Genomic DNA, 24,236 nt, shown 5'->3' with positions numbered 1-24,236 from the left:
TCCAGCTCCTTCTATATAAGGTAAGCTCTGACACTCAGAGCTTGCCTTGGCAACAAGTCCCCTCACTCTTCTTGAGCTGCGTTCCAGTTCCAGCATTCCTGTTTCCAGCGTTCCTGTTTCCAGCGTTCCTGCTCCCGGTTCCCTGGTTCTCCAACGCCTTCTCCTGTCCTGCTCCTGTTCTTCTGCTTCCCTTCCTCAGACGGACTTCCTGGCTCCTGACCTCTGGCTTGAACTTCGACTACAAGTATCACTGCCTGCCCTGAACTCTGGCTTGAACTTCGACTACGAGTATTGCCACCTGCCCAGACTTCTGGCTTGAACTTTGACTATGATCGCTTGCTCAGACCCAGCCTGAGTTATCGCCACTCCACTTTTGAAGGGATCATCCATGCAGCGGACCACCTAAGACCAGCTGGACCCAGTACCCAAGGGCTCAACCTGCGGAGAACGAGGGCTGGTATTGGCGAAGTTCCAGCTGCCCTCAGCTTCCCTTCTGGTCTCGCCTACCGATGAGAGGGGCCTGAGGGGATCTCCCTTCAGGCAGCGTCATTTCCTCCCTTGGCCACAGGGTCCACTCCTCCAATTTTAAGATTACGCATATTGATGTAAAGTCTGTAGGTAGTTTTTATTTATGAAATTTATACTCGTTTTCAAAGTGAAATAATGTGTATAAGCCCATTTTGAAAATTACCCCAGGGAAAGTACCTTCATGCCTGCTAATTTGGGAGAAAAATATATGCATACTTCTGAAAATTCTAATGTATGTGTGTAAGTGCAAACTCCTCTTCCACCTCACTCCAAGCAATAGCTTTCATCACTGCAGACAAACACAGAGGATCTACATGGGTAATTTTACCTGCACACCGAACGGGAAATTTTCTAAAAGCCTATTTCCATGGGTAAAGCATTTTTTCCTAATGGAAATGGCTATGAAAATTATCCTTTTTAGGCCCGTCTTTCTGCATTAAAGCCACATTTCTTATGATAAATTAGAAGTTATGATATCTTTTATTGTTTATCTCAATGTGCAAAATATTCCATCTTCTATTAGTCCAGTTAGTCAGCAAACATTTTTATCCATGGAATTACACTTCAGATTGATTGCTGTATTGAAAGTAGGGACCTAAAATGTGTAGTTTCTTCTCATAAAAGATTTCTGACAGTTACTCTGTCTATATCTCTTCTAATCAAAAGAATCAGTGATTTAGAAATGTAAGTTTTGTAAACACTATGGGGGGCAATTATCAAATTTTCTGCATTGGTTAAAAGTCCGTGTGTACTTTTTGCATGCAATCTCTGCACCAATTTTCAAAGGGAAAATCCATGACTACTTTGTACTCATAGCCATTTCCAACTGCTTTTTTCTGTGGGTAGAATTTTGCTGGAAAAGAATGAGTGTAGAGTCAAAAGGGCAATCTATATATGTACTTCCTCCCCTTCCCTCGACACTAAAAACAGCCCTGGAAATGCCTCTTCTTAGTGCAGCTAAGTCCATGTATTTTTAGCCACATTGAAAGAGGGCAGTTTTCAGACAGTGGATTAATGCTGGTAAAACACTTTTAACCCATGAAAATTGCTTAGAAAATTGAAAAGCTTTACACTGAGTGGGCAGGTTGATGATATATGCCATTAAAAGACTACTGTCAGTTTCTTTTTTCTTAAAAAAGAAAACCAAAAATGTTCCATATAGTCTTTCAAATGCTGTAACAGGAATTTTTTTTTTTTTCTGACAGGATATGCGAACTGCTTTAACCTTCCATATTGAAACTCATCAGGCCAATAACAGTGAAGGACGAACTGATGTGGTGAAATGTACTTTAACTTCAGAGGGCAACACCTTTACATTGTCAAGAGATGGCTCGGTCACTTTGAACAATACAGTAGTATCTGATGGCTACTTTAAATCAGGTAATCAAAGGAATTTCAACTACAGTAATTATACTAGTAATAGGACAAAATAGGCTACCAATAAAAAAATTCACTTGCATAAGAAACAGAGATTAATAAAATCATGTCACTGCCAATGTTAGCTACGTGAATCTATTTTGGTAACAATCTTCTAGATCAGTGGTTCTCAACTCAGTCTTTAGGGAGCACCTGACTAGTTGTATGTTCAGGACATCCACAATGAATATCCATGAGATATATTTTAATGCACTACCTCCATTATATGCATATCTCTCTCATGCATATTCACTGTGAATAACCTGAAAACTTGACTAGGCAGAGGACTATTGTTCTAAATCGTAGTAGATAATTTGTTACCATTCTTCCTACCCTTAAGAGGGGATATCTTAGAAAATGGCTGTGTTCCCTGCTGTCTAGACCTTTCCTGTTTCTGTCATCTGAAAAGGAGAACTGTAAGTAAGATCTATTTTTACATTCAGAAGATACTCATCTGGAATCTTCAACCTGGGGAGAAAGGTACTATTTGGGAGACAGTAACTTACAAGGGGATTGTTTTCACCAATTTAGAATACCCCTGTCCACCTGGGAAACCTTACTTCGCCAAGCCCTGGGATGTAGAAGTTTTCCTTGGCCCATTACTGAGAGGCACGTGCACAGACAAAAAAAAATATTTGAGAACTGTGATTTAAAGTAATTTATACCAAGTCTAATGTATACAGTGCCATTTTTGTCATCTAAGAACTTTTGCAGTAAAGATTTAATTAGGACACTCAAATCAAGCCTCCAGAGTATTTTGTTGACATTCATATCCATTAATGATGAATGTGAACTGATACCTTCCCAGGACAGTAAGATTCTAAGCCCCCTAGCATCTTGGGCCTTGGAGAACTGAATCCTCTCCTCCTACCCTGAAAAGAACCCTGTCTCAGGACCCTATTACACTGTGTGAGAGTGGAGGAGAGACTTGGAAAGTGGACTTGGGACCCTCATGTTCCCCTGTCTTCTAAGGCAACCACTAAGCAGGGGTTACATTATTATATGGTTATATTTATTTTTGGCTTGGCCCTTTTCTCCTGCTTCTTTGGGTTTCCAGCTCAATCTGAACTGCCCTCCTCTGGGCGAAGTTTCCATATGCATTCATTCACAGCTAGCCCTACTTTTTCTCATATTTTTAGATCCTCTTCCCAATTAAGTCCAGCCATTAAATCAAACGTTCTCAACCAGGGATCACATACTATGGCTACCTCTGGATTTCAACTATTGTGTATTCTAAGTTTAGCCATTGTGTGTTGTTGAGTGATGACTGAGACTCCCTTCCCCTTAGGGCCTGTGAATACTGCATCTAAGAATATAAAAACATAAGAAATGCCATAGTGGGTCAGACCAATGGTCCATCAAGTCGATAGCTGGCCCTGGCCCAGGAAGCAAGGGCCTGGCTTGAGATTTGAACTCAGGACCTCCACATGGCAGAATGCAGCATTTGCTTCTGAACCAGTTCATAAATGGAAACAAAAAAAGTTGTAGGAGAGATCATTTATTGGACTAATGTAATACGTTTGTGACTAACTTAAGTTATGCTCCCTTCATCAAGTAGGTGTAGAATGAGCTAAGAATGATGTTGCCTGAATATACAAGTACACTTTAGGTTGTTTCAAAACTGTAAAAAGTTATAAATGTAAAAATACTCTACCTCACAGCTATGTGGTTTAGATTGGGCATGTGTAACCTGCTCTCACAACTAAACGTTGGCCCAGAAATGGGGAGTAGAGGCTGGAGAAAAAAAATGAAATAAAAGAAAAGAAAAACCCAAAATATTACTATTAAAAGTAATATTTGTAAAATCAGTGCATGTACATTTATGTCACACCATAGGAACCAACTTTTCAAAATGATTGAGAGTGCTTAGCTCAATAGAAATTACCCCTCCATGAACACAGTGAAGGATTTTGTTCAATATTGGGGGTGCTTGTGCACCTACTGTATCCACAGAGCTAGCACCTAAACATAACACTTTAAGGGGCGGATTTTAAAAGGGTTACGTTTAAAATATACACGCGCAACCCTTTTAAACCCACTCCTGTGAACGCCGTGCCTATTTTGCATAGGCCCAGTGACGCGTGCAAGCCCCAGGACACGCGTATGTCCCGGGCTTAAAAAAAGGGGGGAGGGGCGGTCTGGGGGCGGGATGGGGGTGGGACCGAGGCCTCCGGCACAGCGGCCATGCCGGAGGATTACGCACCGGCACTTGGCTGGAACACACAACCTACACCTGTCCAGAGGCAGGCGTAAATAAAAAAATAAAGGTAGATGTTAGTGTTACTGTAGCAGAGGGACGGTGGACCCTTGGGCCGGTCTGCAAAGGAGGGTTCCTAGAGCAGACCGGGAGGCGGAGTCTATCGGACCGGCAGCTGGCTTCACCCGGGACCCACAATCCCCCCAGGAGGAGCCCTTAGGGATCTGGGCCCTTGGGACTTGAGCCGGAGGAAGTCTGCAATAGGTGGTGACAGAAGCAGGCCCAAGGTCAAGGCAGGGGGCAAGCAAGCAATGTCCAGAAGCAGACCTGGGACTAGGCAGGCTACCAACACGCAGCGTTCAGAAGCAGGCGTGGGTCAAGGCAGGCAGCTAGCAAGCAGCGTTCAGAAGCAGGCATGGAGCAAGGCAGGCAGCTAGCAAGCAGCGTTCAGAAGCAGGTGTGGGTCAAGGCAGGCAGCTAGCAAGCAGCGTTCGGAAGCAAGCGTGGGTCAAGGCAGGCAGCTAGCAGACAGAGTTCAGAAGCAGACCGGGATCGGGAACCAGGAAGACAATCGAAGAAGGTCACTGAAGCAGGAACTGGAACGGCACAGGAGAACCGGGAACCAGGAACCAGCAGCATCAGGAAGGCAACTAGAATTCAAGGAACCTCATTGCAAGGCGTCTACTAGGAGTCTGGGCGCCGGTTAAATGCAGGCCTGGCGTCTGACGTCAGTCGGGGGGCTGTCCCATACTTCCGGGTGCTAGACGCACATAAGGGCCTTCCTCATGCGCGCGCGAGGTCAAAGAGGAGGGCGGAGCTTCTGTAGGCCTGGACGGCGTTCTCCACGTGGAGACGCCGCGGCCATGCGGCCCAGCAGACCGGGATCTCAGCGTTTCTTCTCTCGGACCGGTGCGGAGGTAAGCGGACCCAACCCCGATCATGGGGGAGGCGGTCGGGACCGCAACAGGTAGCGTGGAATTTAGGTAGGGCTGGGGGGAGGGTTAGATAGGGGAAGGGAAGGGAAGGTGGGGGAGGGCAGAGGGAACGGGGAAAGCCATCAGGGCTCCCCTATTGCTCGGTGCGTGCAAAGTTCACAAGTGTGCACCTCCTTGCACGTGCTGACCCTGGATTTTATAATATGCGCGCGGCTGCCCGCGCATGTTATACAATCGGGCATAGATACAAAAATCTGGCCTTTAGAATCTAATACTCTATAGGAGACAGAAATCCATGACATTATAGTAAAAGAATTTATTAGCATTGGAAAAGATAGTAAAATTAGCCTTTTGCAACTCATAACTATAAGCCTACAAACCCCACACTTTCTCTCAGTTCAAGCAAATTAGAAATGAGTTCCTAAAACCTCCATCTAAATTCTGGCAAGAATATTAGCATATGATTCCTCAGTTCAGTCTCACATGATTGCTGAATACTTTAGATGATTTTCTCTGCAGTTCAGTTGTTCCAGTCAGGTGATGAAGGCAGTTGCAAAATGTTTGGGGAATCAGTGATGTCTTTACGTACTCTGTATGGACCAGACATAAAATAAAATAAATATTTCCTTTCTATACTAAATAAAATCAACATCAAATCTTCCAGTATAAGAACATAAGATATGCCATACTGGGTCAGAAAATCCATCAAGCCCAGTATGTCATGGCCACCGGCCGCGGCAAACTGCGACCAGGGCCGACCACTCACCGGCACTGGGATCCCATCTGCCGACGCTGAGGCTGCGTCGGCGAGTCCCTCCGGCGGTGCAGCTCCTTCCAACATGGTCGCGGTGTTCTCCTCGCGTGGCTGGCTCCGCCCCCTGGTGCTGCTGATGGCCGTGTCTACAAGAACCTGGTTGGGGAGCCCTGCAGGAAGTAGGCGGAGTTCCTGAAGACGTCATCAGCTGGGGACTATTTTAGGCAAGGTCTGTGCCTTCAGACCTTTCCTTGGCTTCTTGGCTCCTGTGGTTTGTTCCTGTACTTGCTCCTGTCTTGATTCTCCGTACTCGACCCCTGGACTGGCTGTGGTATTCTCTGGCTCTCGATTCCTGGATTGGCTGCGGTACTCTCTGGCTCCCCGACCCCTGGACTGGCTGCGGTAATTTCTGGCTCTTGTTCCCTGGACCGGCTGCGGAAGTCCCTTTGGTTGTGACCTCTGAACTGTTTTCTGTTTCTTCGACCTGCTGGAGGCGCCAGCTCTGCTTCTGATTCTACGACCTGCTGGAGGCGCCAGCTCAGCTTCGGACTTCTTGACCTACTGGAGGCATCCGCTATCTGGACCTAATGACCTGCAGGAGACGCCTGCATCCAGATTTGCTTCCATCCTCTCTGGTGATCCTCGGGACGGGCCTCGCCTACCGACAGTGGGACTTTGCACTCATTGCCGGACCAAGGGTCCATCTCCCCAGTCAGAACAGTAAGTCAAGGCCATGGACTCGGCAGAGGCCTCTGCGCTCCGAGCAATTCCTGGCCTAGCACAAAAGATAATGGAACAACAGAGTATGTTGGAATCCATGGCAGCCTCCATGGAGCGACTTCATGCTCGGCTGGACGCGGTAGTTGCTTATCAGACCGGACCTCCAACCGCAATCTCCCCGCTGGCACCAGTTCCACCCGCTGCCTCAGACCACGTTCGACCAGTCCCTCCGCTACCAGCTCCTCCTCGACACGGTGGGGATCCTCGCTTATGTCTAGGATTTTTAGACCAGTGCAGTATGCACTTCCGTCTGCAAGCACCACTATTTCCGGATGATATAACCAAGACTACCTACATCTTGTCTCTACTAGAAGGGAAGGCGCTGGTCTGGGCTTCTCCGATGTGGCAGCGCTCTGACCCGGTATTACAAGACTTTCCACGGTTCCTTGAACTGTTTCGGACCATCTTTGAGGAACCCAGAAAACAAGCAGCTGCCGGCTCAGACCTCCTTAACCTCCGTCAAGGAGGACGATCTCTCTCGGATTATAATATTGAATTTCGAACTCTCGCTACAGAACTTCATTAGGAGGAACCTGTCCTGAGAACCATATACCTGGAAGGATTATCTGATAAGATTAAGGACGAGTTGGCCGCCCGAGAACTTCCATCTTCCTTAAACTCCCTCATTGAGCTAGCCACCAGAATTGATCAACGGTTACAAGAAAGAACTTGCGAGGGTCTAGGATCCACGAGACGTCCGGTCATGTCTTATGTTCCATCGTCTTCTACCACCACGACCCCTCGAGAATCTTCTACCAACAACAAAACGACAGAGGAACCCATGCAATTAGGTCGAGGTCCTTTATCGCCTGAAGAATGTCAGAGACGCCGGAGAGCAGGTCTTTGCTTATACTGTGGAGGGTCCGGCCATCTTATAGCCACTTGCCCGATCCGTCCGGGAAACTACAAAGCCTAGGGTCCATGGGGGGAGTCTATCTAGGTCTTACATCCCCTGCTCCCCCACTTACCTTACCTGTGACCCTTCATACCAAAGGACAGGAATTTTCTACCTTGGCGTTAGTGGACTCCGGGGCAGGAGGAGACTTCATATTACAGGAAATTGTGGACAAACTCCAGATTCCCACTCGCCCCTGTCCTAAGGCCTTGATCATCTCATCTATTCACGGCGATCCCTTACCTGGGAGAATAACCCACTACACGGAACCTCTGGATTGCCGAGTCGCACCTGACCACACGGAACAAATCACCTTTTATGTTATCAGCAGAGCCATTCACCCGGTGGTCCTGGGCATTCCCTGGTTACAACGCCACAATCCACAATTCGATTGGACCTCCTTACGACTTATACAATGGGGACCAGAATGCCGTGAGACTTGTCTGAGAGCCACAAATCTTGATTCCGTTAGTATCAGCACTTCTGTCTTAAAGGACTTACTGTGTCAGTACAAACAATTTGTGGATGTGTTTTCCAAGAAGGCCGCAGATACATTGCCCCCGCATCGAGATTTTGATTGCACCATTAAGCTGGTTCCTGGAGCCACACCACCTCGAGGGCGCGTTTATCCGTTATCTGTTGCAGAGACTCGGGCGATGTCCGAGTATATCCAAGATATCTTACAGAAAGGATTTATTCGGCGATCCACCTCTCTGGCGGGGGCTGGATTTTTTTTCGTTGGGAAAAAAGATGGGACACTACCCCCCTGCATAGATTACCGTGGACTTAACTTTATTACCATTAAAGACCGATATCCTCTACCCCTTATTGCAGAATTGTTTGATCGCCTGCAAGGAGCTCAAATATTCTCCAAATTGGACCTGCGAGGCGCCTATAACTTGGTCTGGATTCGGGAGGGGGACGAGTGGAAAACCGCTTTTAACACTAGAGACGGACATTATGATTACCTTGTCATGCCATTTGGGTTAACTAACGCTCCTGCTGTGTTTCAACACTTTGTTAATGAAATTTTTAGAGACTTGCTATATATCTGTGTGGTGGTTTATCTTGATGACATTCTGATTTTTTCCAAGGATTTACTGTCGCATCATCAACATGTTGAGCAAGTTTTGCAACATTTAAGGGAGCACCAATTATATGCCAAACTAGAGAAATGCATTTTTGAGACAGACTCTTTACCTTTCCTGGGATATATCATCTCAAAACAAGGATTTCAAATGGACCCGACCAAAGTAAAATGTATACAGGAGTGGTCTCAGCCCAACGGGTTACGTGCACTACAGAGATTTCTTGGATTTGCTAATTATTATCTTCATTTCATTAAGAATTTTTCCAAGCTGGCTGAACCACTTACAGCACTCACACGAAAAGGAACTAATATTAAATCCTGGCTTGCAGTAGCGATAGAAGCATTCCAAGCCCTCAAGAATTCCTTTCTTCAGCAACCTTGCCTGCGCCACCCGGATCCTAGACGCCCATTTATTGTGGAGGTCGATGCGTCCACGGAGGGAGTGGGAGCGGTATTGAGTCAGAATGATGCTAGTGGAACATCCCATCCATGCTCGTATTTTTCAAGGAAATTTTCAACCGCTGAACAGAACTATGCTATTGGGGACAAAGAGCTATTAGCCATTAAACTTGCCCTGGAGGAATGGCGGCAGTGGTTAGAAGGGGCTCAGCATCGTATTACAATTTTCACTGATCATAAAAATTTAGTATACCTACAACAAGCTCAACGTCTGAACCCACGTCAAGCCCGATGGGCTCTATTCTTTATGCGTTTTGATTTTGAATTACGATATCGCCCAGCAAGCAAGAATGTTAAAGCTGACGCATTGTCCCGGTCTTTTGTAAAAGAGGATGTGGAGGAACCTATACAAAATATTATCGATCCAGCCCGTATCATCCTCTCAGCAACTTTTTCGGTCCCAGTCGGCAAAACAGTGGTTCCTAGGAGGCTCCGCAACAAGGTACTAAAGTGGGGACATGATTCCCAGTGGGCGGGGCACCCTGGTCGTCGACGAACACAAGACCTTCTGCAACGATATTATTGGTGGCCAGAAATGCACAAAGACATTCGTGCTTATGTTGACTCCTGTCCTGTATGTGCCAACACAAGAATCAGGCGGGGAAACCCTGGGGACAGTTACAACCACTTCTAGCACCAACTAGACCATGGACCCACATCTCCACCAATTTCATTGTCGATCTCCCAGTTTCTGAAGGACATACGGTTATTTGGGTGGTAGTAGACCGCTTTTCTAAGATGGCTCATTTCACTCCCCTGCCCGCCCTTCCCTCTGCTCCCCGTCTGGCCCAATTGTGTTTCGACTGCATGGCCTACCCCAACATATCACATCTGATCGAGGACCGCAATTTACAGCTCGATACTGGCGGAGTCTCTGTGCCAAGTTTCACATAGCTTTGGACTTCACCACCGCTTTTCATCCTCAAGTCAACGGGCAGGCAGAACGGACTAATCGTGCTCTTAAACAATTCTTACGCTCCTATGTTAATGTTCGACAAGATGATTGGGCGGCATTACTGCCCTGGGCGGAATTTTCCCATAACTTCCACACCTGCACCTTAATTGGGTCTTCTCCTTTTCAAATTGTTTACGGTTACCAATCTACTCCGCAAGTGCCTCTACCTTTGTCTGTTCCTTCTCCGGTGGCTCAACTTACAGCCGCACAACTAAAACAACTCTGGCGGCATACTCGACGGATGCTACAAAAGGCCGCACATAGTGCGAAGAAATTTGCTGATCAACATCGGAGACCTGCACCTCAATTTTGTCCAGGAGAGAAGGTGTGGCTCAGCACCCGGAATATCCATTTAAGGGTTCCGTCGATGAGACTGGCTCCTCGCTATATTGGACCTTTTCCGGTGAATAAGCAAATAGGTCCTGTAACCTATCAACTACGTCTACCTGCCTCTCTACGTATTCACAATGCATTTCATGTATTTTTGTTGAAACCTTTACTCCTCAAATGGCCTTCCCGAAAGGTTCCTGTTTTTCCACAACTACAGGTAGAGGAGGATTCGACCTATCAGGTTCGGGAAGTTCTCGATGTGCAAAGACGAGGTCGTAGATGGGAATATCTCTTAGCGTGGGAAGGATATGGGCCAGAAGAGAATTCATGGGAACCCGCTACCAACATTCTCGATAAGGATCTTTTCAAGAACTTCCATCTCTCTCATCCAGGGAAACCCAAGCCTTCTAGGGGGAGGCCTAAAGGAGGGGGTACTGTCATGGCTGCCGGCCACGGCAAACCGCGACCGGGGCCGACCACTCACCGGCACGGGGATCCCATCCGCCGATGCTGAGGCGGCGGCGGCGAGTCCCTCCGGCGGTGCAGCTCCTTCCAACATGGCCGTGGTGTTCTCCTCGCGCGGCTGGCTCCGCCCCCTGGTGCTGCTGATGGCCGTGTCTACAAGAACCTGGTTGGGGAGCCCTGCAGGAAGTAGGCGGAGTTCCTGAAGACGTTATCAGCTGGGGTCTATTTTAGGCAAGGTCTGTGCCTTCAGACCTTGCCTTGGCTTCTTGGCTCCTGTGGTTTGTTCCTGTACTTGCTCCTGTCTTGATTCTCCGTACTCGACCCCTGGACTGGCTGTGGTATTCTCTGGCTCTCGATTCCTGGATTGGCTGCGGTACTCTCTGGCTCCCCGACCCCTGGACTGGCTGCGGTAATTTCTGGCTCTTGTTCCCTGGACCGGCTGCGGAAGTCCCTTTGGTTGTGACCTCTGAACTGTTTTCTGTTTCTTCGACCTGCTGGAGGCGCCAGCTCTGCTTCTGATTCTACGACCTGCTGGAGGCGCCAGCTCAGCTTCGGACTTCTTGACCTACTGGAGGCATCCGCTATCTGGACCTAATGACCTGCAGGAGGCGCCTGCATCCAGATTTGCTTCCATCCTCTCTGGTGATCCTCGGGACGGGCCTCGCCTACCGACAGTGGGACTTTGCACTCATTGCCGGACCAAGGGTCCACCTCCCCAGTCATAACACAGTATCCTGTTTCCAACAATGACCAATCCAAGTCACAAGTACCTGGCAAATATTATATAAATCACAAACTAACATTGCTTATTAATTACCATAATATTTTATGGATTTTTCCTCTAGGAACTTATCCAAACCTTTTTTAAACCCAGTTACACTTAGGGGTAGATTTTAAAAGCCATAGGCCGCCGGCGCGCACAAAGCCCCGGGACGCGTGTAAGTCCCGGGGCTTCGAAAAAGGGTTGGGAGGGGGCGTGTCTGGAGGGCGTATTGGCAGGCCAGGGGTTTGTCCGGGGGGCATGTCCGGGGTCAGAGGGCGGTCCAGGGTGGGTCCGAGGGCGTGGCGACGGTTCAGGGGCGAGCCAGGAGGGTGGTCCTGAGTCCCCCGGCACTGCGGCCTGTGCCGGGGGATGCCGAGGTGGCGCGCGCAAGTTATGCCTGCCTCAAGCAGGGGAAGATTTCGGAGTGGCCTTGGAGGGAATGGAGGCAGGATGCGCGGCTCGGTGCGTGCAAGCTGACGATTTTGCGCAGCCTTGCACGCGCCAACCCCGGATTTTATAAGATACGCGCGTATCTTATAAAATCCAGTGTACTTTTGTTTGCATCGGTTGCGCGAACAAAAGTACGCACGCGCTTACTTTTTTAAGATCTACCCCTAACTGTTGTAACCATATCCCCTGGCAATGAATTCCAGAGCTTAACTATGCGCTGCTCGTAAAGATGGCACCGGCCATCCAGTGCTCCTACCATGTGACAGGGGCCGGCCAATGGCATGGATACCCTGTCACATGGTAAGGGCAAAGGGCCATCGGCGCCATCTTTATGAGTGGCAGCCAATGGCCCGAGAACGGGAGATCGCTCCCGGAACCACCACTGGACCACCAGGTAATTTTAAAATGTTTTGGGGGGACCAGGAGTGTGGGGGAAGCTAAGTGGTCATTTTTAAAGAGTCGGTCGTTTTTTTTTTTTATCGGGCCATCAACGCCATTTTTGAGTGGCAGCCAAAATGGCGCTGATGGCCCGAGAGCAGGAGATCGGTCCCCGTGCCCCCACTGGACCACCAGGTACTCGTAAAAAGTTTTGGGGGGTTCGGGAGGGTGGGGGAAGTTAAGGGGTCAGTTTTAAAGGGTTGGGCCTCACTAAAAAAAAAATAACGATGTGAATCAGAACCGATTCCAATTCACATCTCCACCGATCAGATTTTTTTCTCCCTCCAGCCGAACCCGATCGTTAAGACGATCGGGCACACGATTCACATCCCTAGCACTTATCCACATTAAATCTCATCTGCCATTTGGATGCCTAATGTTCCAGTCTCACAAGGTCTTCCTGCAATTTATCACAATCTCCTTGTGATTTAACTACTCTGAACAATTTTGTATCAGCTGCAAATTTGATTACCTCACTCATTGTATTTCTTTCCAGATCATTTATAAATATATTGAAAAGTAAGAGTCCCATACAGACCCCTTAGGCACTCCACTGCCCACTCCCTTCCACTGAGAAAATTGTCCATTTAATCCTACTCTCTGTTTCCTGTCTTTTAGCCAGTTTGTAATCCATGAAAGGACATCGCCACCTATCCCATGACTTTTTACTTTTCCTAGAAGCCTCTCATGAGGAACTTTGACAAACACCTTCTGAAAATCCAAATTTAATACATTTACCAGTTTATCTTTATTTACTAGGGATGTGAATCGTGTGATCGATCGTCTTAACAATCAATTTTGGCTGGGGGGGGGGGAATCTGATCGTCTTAGTTTTTTAGGTTAAAAAATCGTTTTATCGGGGGAGGGGGGAGGGCAGGAAAACCGGCACACCAAAACAACCCTAAAACCCACCCCGACCCTTTAAAAGAAATCCCCCACCCTCCCGAACCCCCCCAAAATGTTTTAAATTACCTGGGGTCCAGTGGGGGGGGGGGGGGGGGTCCCGGCGCGATCTCCTGCTCTCTGGCCACGGCTGCGTTAAGAGAAATGGCGCCGGTGGCCCTTTGCCCTTATCATATGACAGGGCAAAGGTAGTGCCGGCGCCATTTTGGTTCCTGTGACCTGACGTCACGAGTGCAGGAGATCGCTCCCGGACGCCCGCTGGACCCCCAGGGACTTTTGGCCAGCTTGGGGGGGCCTCCTGACCCCCACAAGACTTGCCAAAATTCCAGCGGGGGTCCGGGAGCAACCTTCTGCACTCGGGCCGATTTGCCAATATTCAAAATGGCGCCGGCGCTACCTTTGCCCTCACTGGCAGTCAATCGCCTTTGCCCTCACTTTGTCACAGGGAGCGACTGTCCCTCCCTGTGACATAGTGAGGGCAAAGGCGATCGGCACCATTTTGAAACCAGTCCAGCAGCACCGAGGGTATGATTGAAGGGATGGCTCGCGGACCCCCCGCTAGACCACCAGGTACATGTAAAAGGTTTTTGGGGGGGTCGGGAGGGTGGGAGAAGCAAAGGGGTAATTTGTAAAGGGTCGGGGTGGGTTTTTTGTTTTATCGGGCCATCGACGCCATTTTTATCAGTGGTAGCCAAAATGCCACCGATGGCCCGAGAGCGGGAGATCGCTCCAGGACCCCCCCCCCCCCCCACTGGACCACCAGGTAATTTAACATTTTGGGGGGGTTCGAGAGGGTGGGGGAGGGTAAAGGATTGGTTTTAAAGGGTCGGGGTGGGTTTAGAGGTTGTTTTGGTGTGCCGGTTTTCCCGCCCTCTCCCCAAATAATTCCCGTACTTGATTTAACGATTTTTCACGATAAATCGAGGGAATTCCTATTGTATCGAGTCCCTTACCGATTAATGACGATTTTAAAATTATCGGACGATAATTTAAATCGTTAAAAATCGATTCACATCCCTAGTAAACACTGCCATTATTTAGTAGGCACACTAAATACAATGGCCAGAAACTAGTGGTTTAATGTGCGTGAAACCCACACATTAAATGGTGCTTGTACATGTGTATGAAAAATTAACTTGTCCAGTTTGACCCCTGAATTTGGTCTTCTGCTTCCCAGATCGGCTAGAACTGGGGATATTGCAGCCACTGGAGGAGGATGGGAATAGGGGAGGAAGTCATAGTCATCATGCAAAGCCAATATGTACTGACCTGATATAGGGCCCATTATTTCAGGGCTCTGGAAGGGAGCCCTGATGCATATCCCTCAGCAATGATTGGACTAAGTAACTTGGGAGGGGGCGGGGGGGGATATAAAATAGGGAAAACATTCCCAGGTATTTGTGAATGAAGTCTCATAGTGCCAGATCCAAGCGCTGGTTTAGATTGATCTAGAAGCCCAAAGAAGCAGGAGGAAATTGCAGAGTCAAAAATATACAAATAGGGTGATAACGAGCTCTTATCACCTATGCACTAACAATCGCTGAATTTGTTTACACCATCCAGAAGGGAGTGTTAAATGAAAGAAGAGGTTAAATTTAAGGATCCTGACAGGGCCAGTATCCTAACATTTAACATTGGCCTTTGCAACTCCATCCCCTGATACTAAAGAAGTCCTTCCAATTCTAATCCATCCCAATACATTCTCCTGGAACAAAGAGAGAGGTCCCCTATTCCCTGATCTTCTCTTGCCCTGGAGTAAATAGAGAAAGCCCTCTGGGCCCCAGTCATATGAACTAAGCCCAGAATGGTCTCCCTTCCCCATCCACTCAACTGGTAAAAGTGAAGTTACAGCCCTGATGCAGCCTCCCTCCCATACCTGAAGCAAACATTGAGGTCCTCCCTGGGGCCTGATATTATCTCTCACCCCACCAGGACTAAGTAGAGAGGCTCCCTGGATCCTGATTTCTCTCCATCCCAAGAACAAACAAAGAGGCATTCCAGATTTCAATCCACCTTCCCACTCATTTCCTGGTGACAGTGGAGCTCTAGCCTTGAAGCAGCATTCCTCTTCTCCTCCACCCATCAAGTAACAGTGGAGATATTGTCCTGATCTCTCTTCTTTGCCACCCCATCAACTAGTACAGTAAAAATCTGGCCCTGATGCCCACCTCTGACCCTTAACAGTGGGGCCCTGGCCCAGATACACCTCTCAACACAAAGGAAATTACTTCTAGTCATCTTCTTATGTCTTCCTCCTACATCTCTACTTACTACTTACTCTATCATTGGCCCACCAATCTTCCCCAGCAGGAGGGAGGGCCAAAATGTCCTGGCAGCAACTCCACCAATCATGTGATTCATTGTGAAATGCTGTTAAGTGATGTTAGTTTTTGATCAATAAAGGTCCCAGTAAGAAGAGTAGGAGGGAGGGTGTGTCAGGGCTAGAGCCCCATTGTTACCAATCAAAGGATAAGAAGAATAATGGTAAGAGGTATCAGTGCCTGGGAGCCCTCTTTCTTTGCTCCAGGCATGGGCTGAAGGGCAAATTGCCAGCACTCAGAGGAGCTTCTTTCATGCTGGGGCAAGAGGATAGGAGGAATCCCTTGGACTTATCAGCACTTGTACATTAGACAGGTTACCATGGGGATTTTGATATGCACAGTGGGGCAGATTTTAAAATGTACTCCCGATTTTATAACATGTGTGAGCAAGCGCGCATGTTATAAAATCAGGGATTGGCGCGTGCAAAGGGGGTGCACCCACTAGTGCACCTTGTGCGCGCCGAGCCCTTGGGGAGACCAGCTGGCTTTCCCTATTCCCTCCAAGGCTGCTCCGAAATCCACGCGTCCCGGGGCTTTGTGTGCGTCGCCGGGCCTTTTGAAAATAGGCCCGGCGCGCATAACCCCACTACGCGTGTAAATCCAGCTGGATTTACGCACGTAGGGCTTTTAAAATCTGCCCCAGTGTGTATTCACTAATAGGACCATGCTTCATTTTTCATGGGCCTTCTACTGTATGCCCTTGATGATTATCATTAACTTACAGGCCGATGCAAAGAGGTGCATTCAGACAAATGCACAGTTTTACCCGCAATAGAACACACAATTTGCGAGCATTAACCTTACTGCCGATGCAGCAAGGAATTTTACACTCACAAAATGTGCATTCAAAAATGTGATGACAGATTAGTGTCCACGAATGGAAATTCCATGTTAATGAGGGCATCACCTCCCAATGCAGATTGGTGCGCTGGGGCTTATCGCCTGCGTGCACACAGGACTACTTCGAAGGCTTACCCAATATACACACACGCAATTACTGGGATTATACCTGGAGGCTTGAACCCAGGAGCTTATTCTTCTACACAAATAGCCACATACACACTTTGATTCAATACATCTCGGTTCCAGGTACTTAGGAAAGTAAGTTTATATGAGCAATAGAAGGATAGAACAAATAAAATCAGATCAAACAGAAGTAATGGTAGATAATAACAATTGCTACATATATTTAAAAAGCTTTCATGTTTCCAAAGCATCAGCCTGTGCTAGGGATGTGCAGAGCAAAAGTTTATGTCCATATGTCAATATGTCCAAAGGGGGTCCCATTTGCGGTCAATATGGACATAAAAAAAATTAAATGAGTTGGGTATATGTCCATATGTGCAAATAAAAATTTAAACCCCTCACCCTCCTTAATCCCCCCCCCCCCAAGACTTACCACAACTCCCTGGTGGTCCAGCGGGGTCAGGACGCCATTTCTGACCAACTTTGCAAGGAGCACGTAACGTCGGCGTCACGTCGGAGTGACGCGGCGTCACGTGATTCCCCGCGGGGTCGCGCCGGAACGCTCGTTCGGCCCAAAAGGAACTTTTGGGCAGCTTGGGGGGGGGCCTCCTGACCCCCCCAAGCTGGCCAAAAGTTCCTTTTGGGCCGAACGAGGATCCCGGAAGCGACCCCGCGGGGAATCACGTGACGTCGGCGCCACGTCGAGTGACGCGGCGTCACGTGATTCCCCGCGGGGTCGCTTCCGGGATCCTCGTTCGGCCCAAAAGGAACTTTTGGCCAGCTTGGGGGGGTCAGGAGGCCCCCCAAGCTGGCCAAAAGTTCCTTTTGGGCCGAACGAGCGTTCCGGCGCGACCCCGCGGGGAATCACATGACGCCGCGTCACTCCGACGTGGCGTCACGTGATTCCCCACGGGGTCGCGCCGGAACGCTCGTTCGGCCCAAAAGGAACTTTTGGCCAGCTTGGGGGGGTCAGGAGGCCCCCCCAAGCTGGCCAAAAGTTCCTTTTGGGCCGAACGAGCGTTCCGGCGCGACCCCGCGGGGAATCACGTGACGCCGCGTCACTCGACGTGGCGCCGACGTCACGTGCTCCTCGCAAAGGATTGCAGAAATGGCGTCCTCACTCCTCGCTAGTTCACCAGGGAGTTCTGGTAAGTCTTTGGGGGGGGGGGGATTAAGGAAGGTGAGGGGTTTAACTTTTAATTTTGGATCAACAATCGTGATTTCCAACATATCCAACATAGCTATGTTGGATATGTGGGAAATCCGATCGTTTATGTCTCATCACTTTTTTAAGTAAAAAAAAAAATATGCGTAGCGTTTTACATATGCGGTCAATACGAATGCACACCCCTAGCCTGTGCTATCACATCAGGAAGTATGCTCTCCCGCTCTCTCACTGTTACTACTCCTTATACACTAAATGCTTGGGAAAAGCAGTGATGTTCCCTCCCTCTAAGTTCTTATCAATCTCAAGCAGAGCTTTGTGGCTTTAACTCTCTCTCAGGCTTAAGTATTAGTTAATTGTTTGCTTTCTCATCATAGACCTACTGGAATAACTAATTAAACAAACTTTTGGCCTGTTTGTAAGCATTCTACAGTGCAAACAGTAAATATGAGTTCACTCAGAGGTTGTCCTGTGGCCTTTAAACTAGTCTGTGTCTGGGTGAGAACTCTGAATCCATATGAGCTAACCTTTACATACGTAACCAAAAATGACTCCAATACATTGGGAATTTTAGTGTGCATGCTAAAAAATTTTTATCAGGCTAATTAGTGTCTTGTCCTCATATTTTTCTTATAGCTACAAACTCTTCAGTTTATTTTCTTCAATAGTATATCTTTTGAAAGCTAGTCACAAATGTATTAAATTAATTTAAACAGACGCTATCACCTAAAACTTGTTTGATCTTTATTTCTACATACTGTATCTAAGTGGCCCAACACAGCAGCTACACTGGGTGCATGATATGATATGTTAAAATGCTATAATAAGTATGGGATTTAAGGAAGCTGGAAGAGTGGTCGAAGGTATGGCAGCTAAGATTCAATGCCAAGAAGTGCAAAATCATGCATATGGGGAGTGGAAATCCGAATGAACTGTATTCGATGGGGGGGGGGAGGCTGATGTGCACAGAGCAGGAGAGAGACCTTGGGGTGATAGTGTCAAATGATCTGAAGTCGGAGAAACAATGTGACAAGACGATAGCAAAAGCCAGAAGAATGCTGGGCTGCATAGAGAGAGGAATATCAAGTAAGAAAAGGGAAGTGATTATCCCCTTGAACAGGTCCTTGGCGAGGCCTCACCTGGAGTACTGTGTTCAGTTCTGGAGACCGTATCTACAAAGAGACAGAGACAAGATGGAAACGGTACCGAGAAGGGTGACCAGAAAGGTGGAGGGTCTTCATCGGATGACTTATGAGGAGAGATTGAAGAATCTAAATATGTACACCCTGGAAGAAAGGAGGAGCAGGGGTGATATGATTCAAACTTTCAGATACTTGAAAGGTTTTAACGATCCAAAGACAATGACAAACCTTTTCTGTCAGAAAAAAATCAGCAGAACCAGGGATCACGAGCTGAAGCTCCAAGGAGGAAGACTCAGAACCAATGTCAGGAAGTATTTATTCACGGAGAGGGTGGTGGATGCCTGGAATGCCCTTCTGGAGGAAGTGGTGAAGACAAGAACTGTGAAGGACTTCAAAGAGGCGTGGGATAAACACTGTGGATCCATCAAGTCTAGAGGATGTGAATGAAGAAGGGGTGGCTCGCAGGAATGAAGGCTACAACCTGGAGATAATACCCTTATTCAATATACATACACATGGTTAATGCGAATCCAACATTGCTCTAAGCTTCAACGGTAAGAGGAAATGTGGAAAAATAAAAAGGATTTGCATTCACAAAAAAGTGGGGTGTAGTTGGCTTGTTACGGCGGTTACTACCCCCAAACCAAATAAGCCTGATACTTTACTTTCAATGCATATCTAGCATAGCTCTCTGCTCCAACAGCAGCGGAGAAAGTCTGATACTTCATTTCCAACGCATAGCCAGTATAGCTCTCTGCTTCAATGGCAGGGGGAATGCAGAAAAGAGGCTCTATATATAGACAACAACCAACAAGGACTGAATTACATAGTTGGGTAAACAAAAGCATGGGTGTAGCTTGCTTATTACCCCTAACTAAGGCCTAGATTTCAATGATGAGAGAGAGAGAGAGAGAGAGAGAGAGAGAGAGAGAGAGAGAGAGAGAGAGAGAGAGAGAGAGAGAGAGAGAGAGAGAGAGACCATAATAGCATGTCCCATGCATAGGTATTTGTATCCCTAGTATAGGCCCACCTAGTAACTCGAGGTGGGGATTAGGTAAGAGTGTAGGGGGTTAGGGGCCGCTTTCACATTGTACATGAGCCGTACGAACAGAACAGTGGTCTCTTGTGAAGAGTAGCTGGCCTTCGGAGTGAGGAAACTCACTCCAAGATGAGATTTGGGCAAGGGTCTCTCAACCTAGCTTGATGGACTCTCTACCTGGGTAACACAAGCTAGGTTGAGAGACCTTTGCCCAAATCTCATCTTGGAGTGAGTTTCCTCACTCCGAAGGCCAGCTAATCTTCACAAGAGACCACTGTTCTGTTCGTACGGCTCATGTACAATGTGAAAGCGGCCCCTAACCCCCTACACTCTTACCTAATCCCCACCTCGAGTTACTAGGTGGGCCTATACTAGGGATACAAATACCTATGCATGGGACATGCTATTAGTGTCTCTCTCTCTCTCTCTCTCTCTCTCTCTCTCTCTCTCTCTCTCTCTCTCTCTCTCTCTCTCTCTCTCTCTCAATAAGCCCTACAGGACACATCATGATATGGTGCAATTGCATGTGGTAAACATGTTTTCGCATGCAAAAACGGGGCTTTGTGCATGCGATAAGCCCTTAATGCATGCAAAACGGCTTACCACATTTTGAAAAATGACCCCCTAAGCTACATATTCACTTAGATGCAGTTCCAACAATTCTCTCTACATTAATGGTGGGGTGGAAGGGAAATAGAACTAAAAGGTACTAAGAGCCAAGCGTAACAAGTAAGAGGGAAAAAAAAAGAGCATAGCTTGCTGGGCAGACTGGATGGGCCGTTTGGTCTTCTTCTGCCGTCATTTCTATGTTTCTATGTTTTGTGTTTGAGATGGAAACAGATCCATAATGTTAATAAAATGGAATAACTGAAATTGTAAAATATAAGATTAATGTCTAGTTGAGAGTATGAGAATAGAAACAAATGTTAGCAAATGAAATGTTATCTCAAACAATTTTTATTTTGATAAAACTATCTTCTTTACAGATGAACTTCAGATTTCCAGGTGTACATCCAAACACATATGTGCCAGCATGAAAAATGGTTTGTATTGTGTTATTACGTATCAACGCGCAATGCAGGTTACCATCCATGTGCCGGGAAAAGGATTTGAAAACTCAAAAGGTAAGGTCTTATGAGAAGGATTTTAATCAAAGTTCTACCCTTAAGCAAAAGTTAGCGAGAGGGGAGATTAGTGCACCGGTGATTTTTTTTTTTTTTTTTGTATTGCTGTTTCTTTATCACTCAGTCATTCTCAGAATAAGTAGCTTTAATCAGGAAGACAGCCTGCTCTTACTGGGGCATTAAATGTTTGTCTTTATTAGACTGTAAGCTCTACATAGCAAGGACTATTTCATGTGTTTTTGTGCAGCACTGCATGCATTGAGTAGTGCTTTAAAAGGGATAAGTAGTAGTAGTAGTGACTTATACATAGTACATAGTCAAAAGAAAACTAAACAGAGAAAGCAGTTAAAAGTTATTAAATAATGCTCAATTTCTGAATTGTAAATAATTAAGTATGAGATTTTTTTAGTATGTAATTATTAAAATAAACAGTTTCTTAGAACATGCACAGATTTCTCACTAGTCAGATAGATATATTTTGCGCTGTGGGCATCCACAAAATTGTATTTATTTTTTTATAAATTTAAAATTTTTATTGAAAGATAAGTAAAGAACAAACAAGAAAAATGACATTGCACAATATAAATGAAGCTCAGAAATAATCACAATGGGGCGGATTTTAAGAGCCCTGCTCGCGTAAATCCGCCCGGATTTACGCGAGCAGGGCTATTTTACATAGGCCTACCGGCGCGCGCAGACCCCGGGACTCGTGTACGTCCCGGGGTTTTCGGAGGGGGGCGTGTCGGGGGCGGGCCCGAACAGCGCGGCGTTTTCGGGGCGTGTCGGGAGCGTTCCGGGGGCGGGCCCGGGGCGTGGCTATGGCCCGGGGCGACCCAGGGGCGTGGCCGCACCCTCCGGACCCGCCCCCAGATCGCGTCCCGGCGCGCTAGCGGCCCGCTGGCGCGCGGGGATTTACGTCTCCCTCCGGGAGGCGTAAATCCCCCAACAAAGGTAAGGGGGGGGGTTTAGACAGGGCCGGGCGGGTGGGTTAGGTAGGGGAAGGGAGGGTAAGGTGAGGGGAGGGCAAAAGAAAGTTCCCTCCGAGGCTGCTCCGATTTCGGAGCGGCCTTGGAGGGAACGGGGGTAGGCAGCGCGGCTCGGCGCGCGCCGGCTATACGAAATCGATAGCCTTGCGCGCGCCGATCCAGGATTTTAGTGGATACGCGCGGCTACGCGCGTATCTACTAAAATCCAGCGTACTTTTGCTTGAGTCTGATGCGCAAGCAAAAGTAGGCTATTCGCGCTCGTTTTAAAATCCGCCCCAATGTGTGTAATAAACCAAAATTCATTTAATAAATCAGATATAACGCTTAAGTCAGCAAAGAGCACAAAATGTAAAGTAAAAAATACAAAAAGCAAACATTATTGAACTATTAGCTATGAACCGTAATGTCCAAATACACCTGTAGGTTTAAACAATGAATGTAATCAAATAAAAAATGTTACTTCTTAAATAAAGAGCAATGTCATAAAAGAGCGTCATAGTTATTTGGTTATTGACTCATTCCCTTCCTTCCCACCTCCCCAACCCACCCGCCCACCCTGCTGCTGATAAACCAAATATTTTCAGGACTTTCCAACCCACATTTAACAGTATATAAGATGCTAAAGGTGGATTAATCAAGTATAACAGGACAGTATGTTTAGTCTTATGTACTGTACGAAGGGATCAGATTCCTTAAGAAGTCAACTTCTTCCACATAATATAGGGTGCCTATATAGCATCAATTTTGGCCGAGAGATTATGTTTATATGCTGTGATTTTCCATAAGCAAAACATTAGGTCCAAACATGATTGGAAATCAGTGAAAGTATGGACTATGGATGAGTGCCACAGCTGAGCGATTTTGCTATGAGTTGCCACCATGATCTTCTGTACAAACTTATGTTGCAGTGTAGCTCCATGTGGGATATGCATATTCAACAGAGCATGTGAGGGTTGCAAATCAGTTGGTAAGTCTAAAAGCAATTGCAGCTACTGAGAAACTTTTTGCCTGAATCGCTGGTTATGAGGGCATTCCCACCAGAGATGAAAAAAAGATCCTAGATTTAAACAACCTTTCCAACACCTATCAGATGTGAGAGGGGAGAAGTTATGTAGCCGTTCAGGAGTATAATAGCAGCGGAACAAAACCTTGTATCTGTTTTCAATAAGGGTGGCCGAAGTAAGGCCTTTGCCCATAGCCAGCCAAAAGTATTGTTTGCCATTCCTCTTCCGGCAGTTCATATCCGGCAGTTCATATCCTGTGTACAATTCTGGTCGCCGCATCTCAAAAAGGATATAGTTGCAATGGAGAAGGTACAGAGAAGGGCAGCCAAAATGATAAAGGGGATGGAACAGCTCCCCTATGAGGAAAGGCTGAAGAGGTTAGGGCTGTTCAGCTTGGAGAAGAGACGGCTGAGGGGAGATATGATAGAGGTCTTTAAGATCATGAAAGGTCTTGAACGAGTAGATGTGACTCGGTTATTTATACTTTCGAATAATAGAAGGACTAGGGGGCATTCCATGAAGTTAGCAAGTAGCACATTTAAGACCAATCGGAGAAAATTATTTTTCACTCAACGCACAATAAAGCTTTGAAATTTGTTGCCAGAGGATGTGGTTAGTGCAATTAGTGTAGCTGGGTTCAAAAAAGGTTTGGATAAGTTCTTGGAGGAGAAGTCCATTAATGGCTATTAATCAATTTTACTTAGGGAATAGCCACTGTTATAAATTGCATCAGTAGCATGGGATCTTCTTAGTGTTTGGGTAATTGCCAGGTCCTTGTGGCCTGGTTTTGGCCTCTGTTGGAAACAGGATGCTGGGCTTGATGGACCCTTGGTCTGACCCAGCATGGCAATTTCTTATGTTATGTTCTTAAGTCCAATTCCTAGGCTCCTATGTGCGCTGGTTTAGACTGCACATCACGATTTAAAAGAATATATAACTTAGACATCACCTTCCCCATCTTATCTGTAATTCTGCACATGGATTCAAACATGGAAACCCCTTTAGATAGACTAACCCTCATTTGAGAGCTATACTTGAAATGCCAAAGTTGAAGATAGGAAAATATTTCGCTATCTGATAAGTCATAGATATGCCACAATACTAAAAAGGTTTGAAAGTCATTTACCCCCC

The 24,236-nt window shown here is 47.0% G+C and overlaps 1 protein-coding gene across 4 annotated transcripts in view; it reads left to right on the top strand.

Moving 5' to 3' along the window:
- The window catches only part of LOC115098931 (mucin-19-like), a 308,825-nt gene that overhangs the window by 238,880 nt on the left and 45,709 nt on the right, over positions 1–24,236 (top strand). For all 4 annotated transcript variants that reach the window (XM_029616058.1, XM_029616060.1, XM_029616057.1 and 1 more), the window contains 2 exons: positions 1,734–1,908; positions 20,978–21,115. In XM_029616058.1, coding sequence (XP_029471918.1) covers positions 1,734–1,908; positions 20,978–21,115 — 313 coding nt within the window. The remainder of the gene's footprint in view (positions 1–1,733; positions 1,909–20,977; positions 21,116–24,236) is intronic.

The sequence above is a fragment of the Rhinatrema bivittatum genome, chromosome 9 (genome assembly GCF_901001135.1).
Source record: "Rhinatrema bivittatum chromosome 9, aRhiBiv1.1, whole genome shotgun sequence".
NCBI lineage: Eukaryota > Metazoa > Chordata > Amphibia > Gymnophiona > Rhinatrematidae > Rhinatrema > Rhinatrema bivittatum.
The sequence above is the reverse complement of the archived record's forward strand: the minus strand, read 5'-3'. Positions and strand labels throughout refer to the sequence as shown.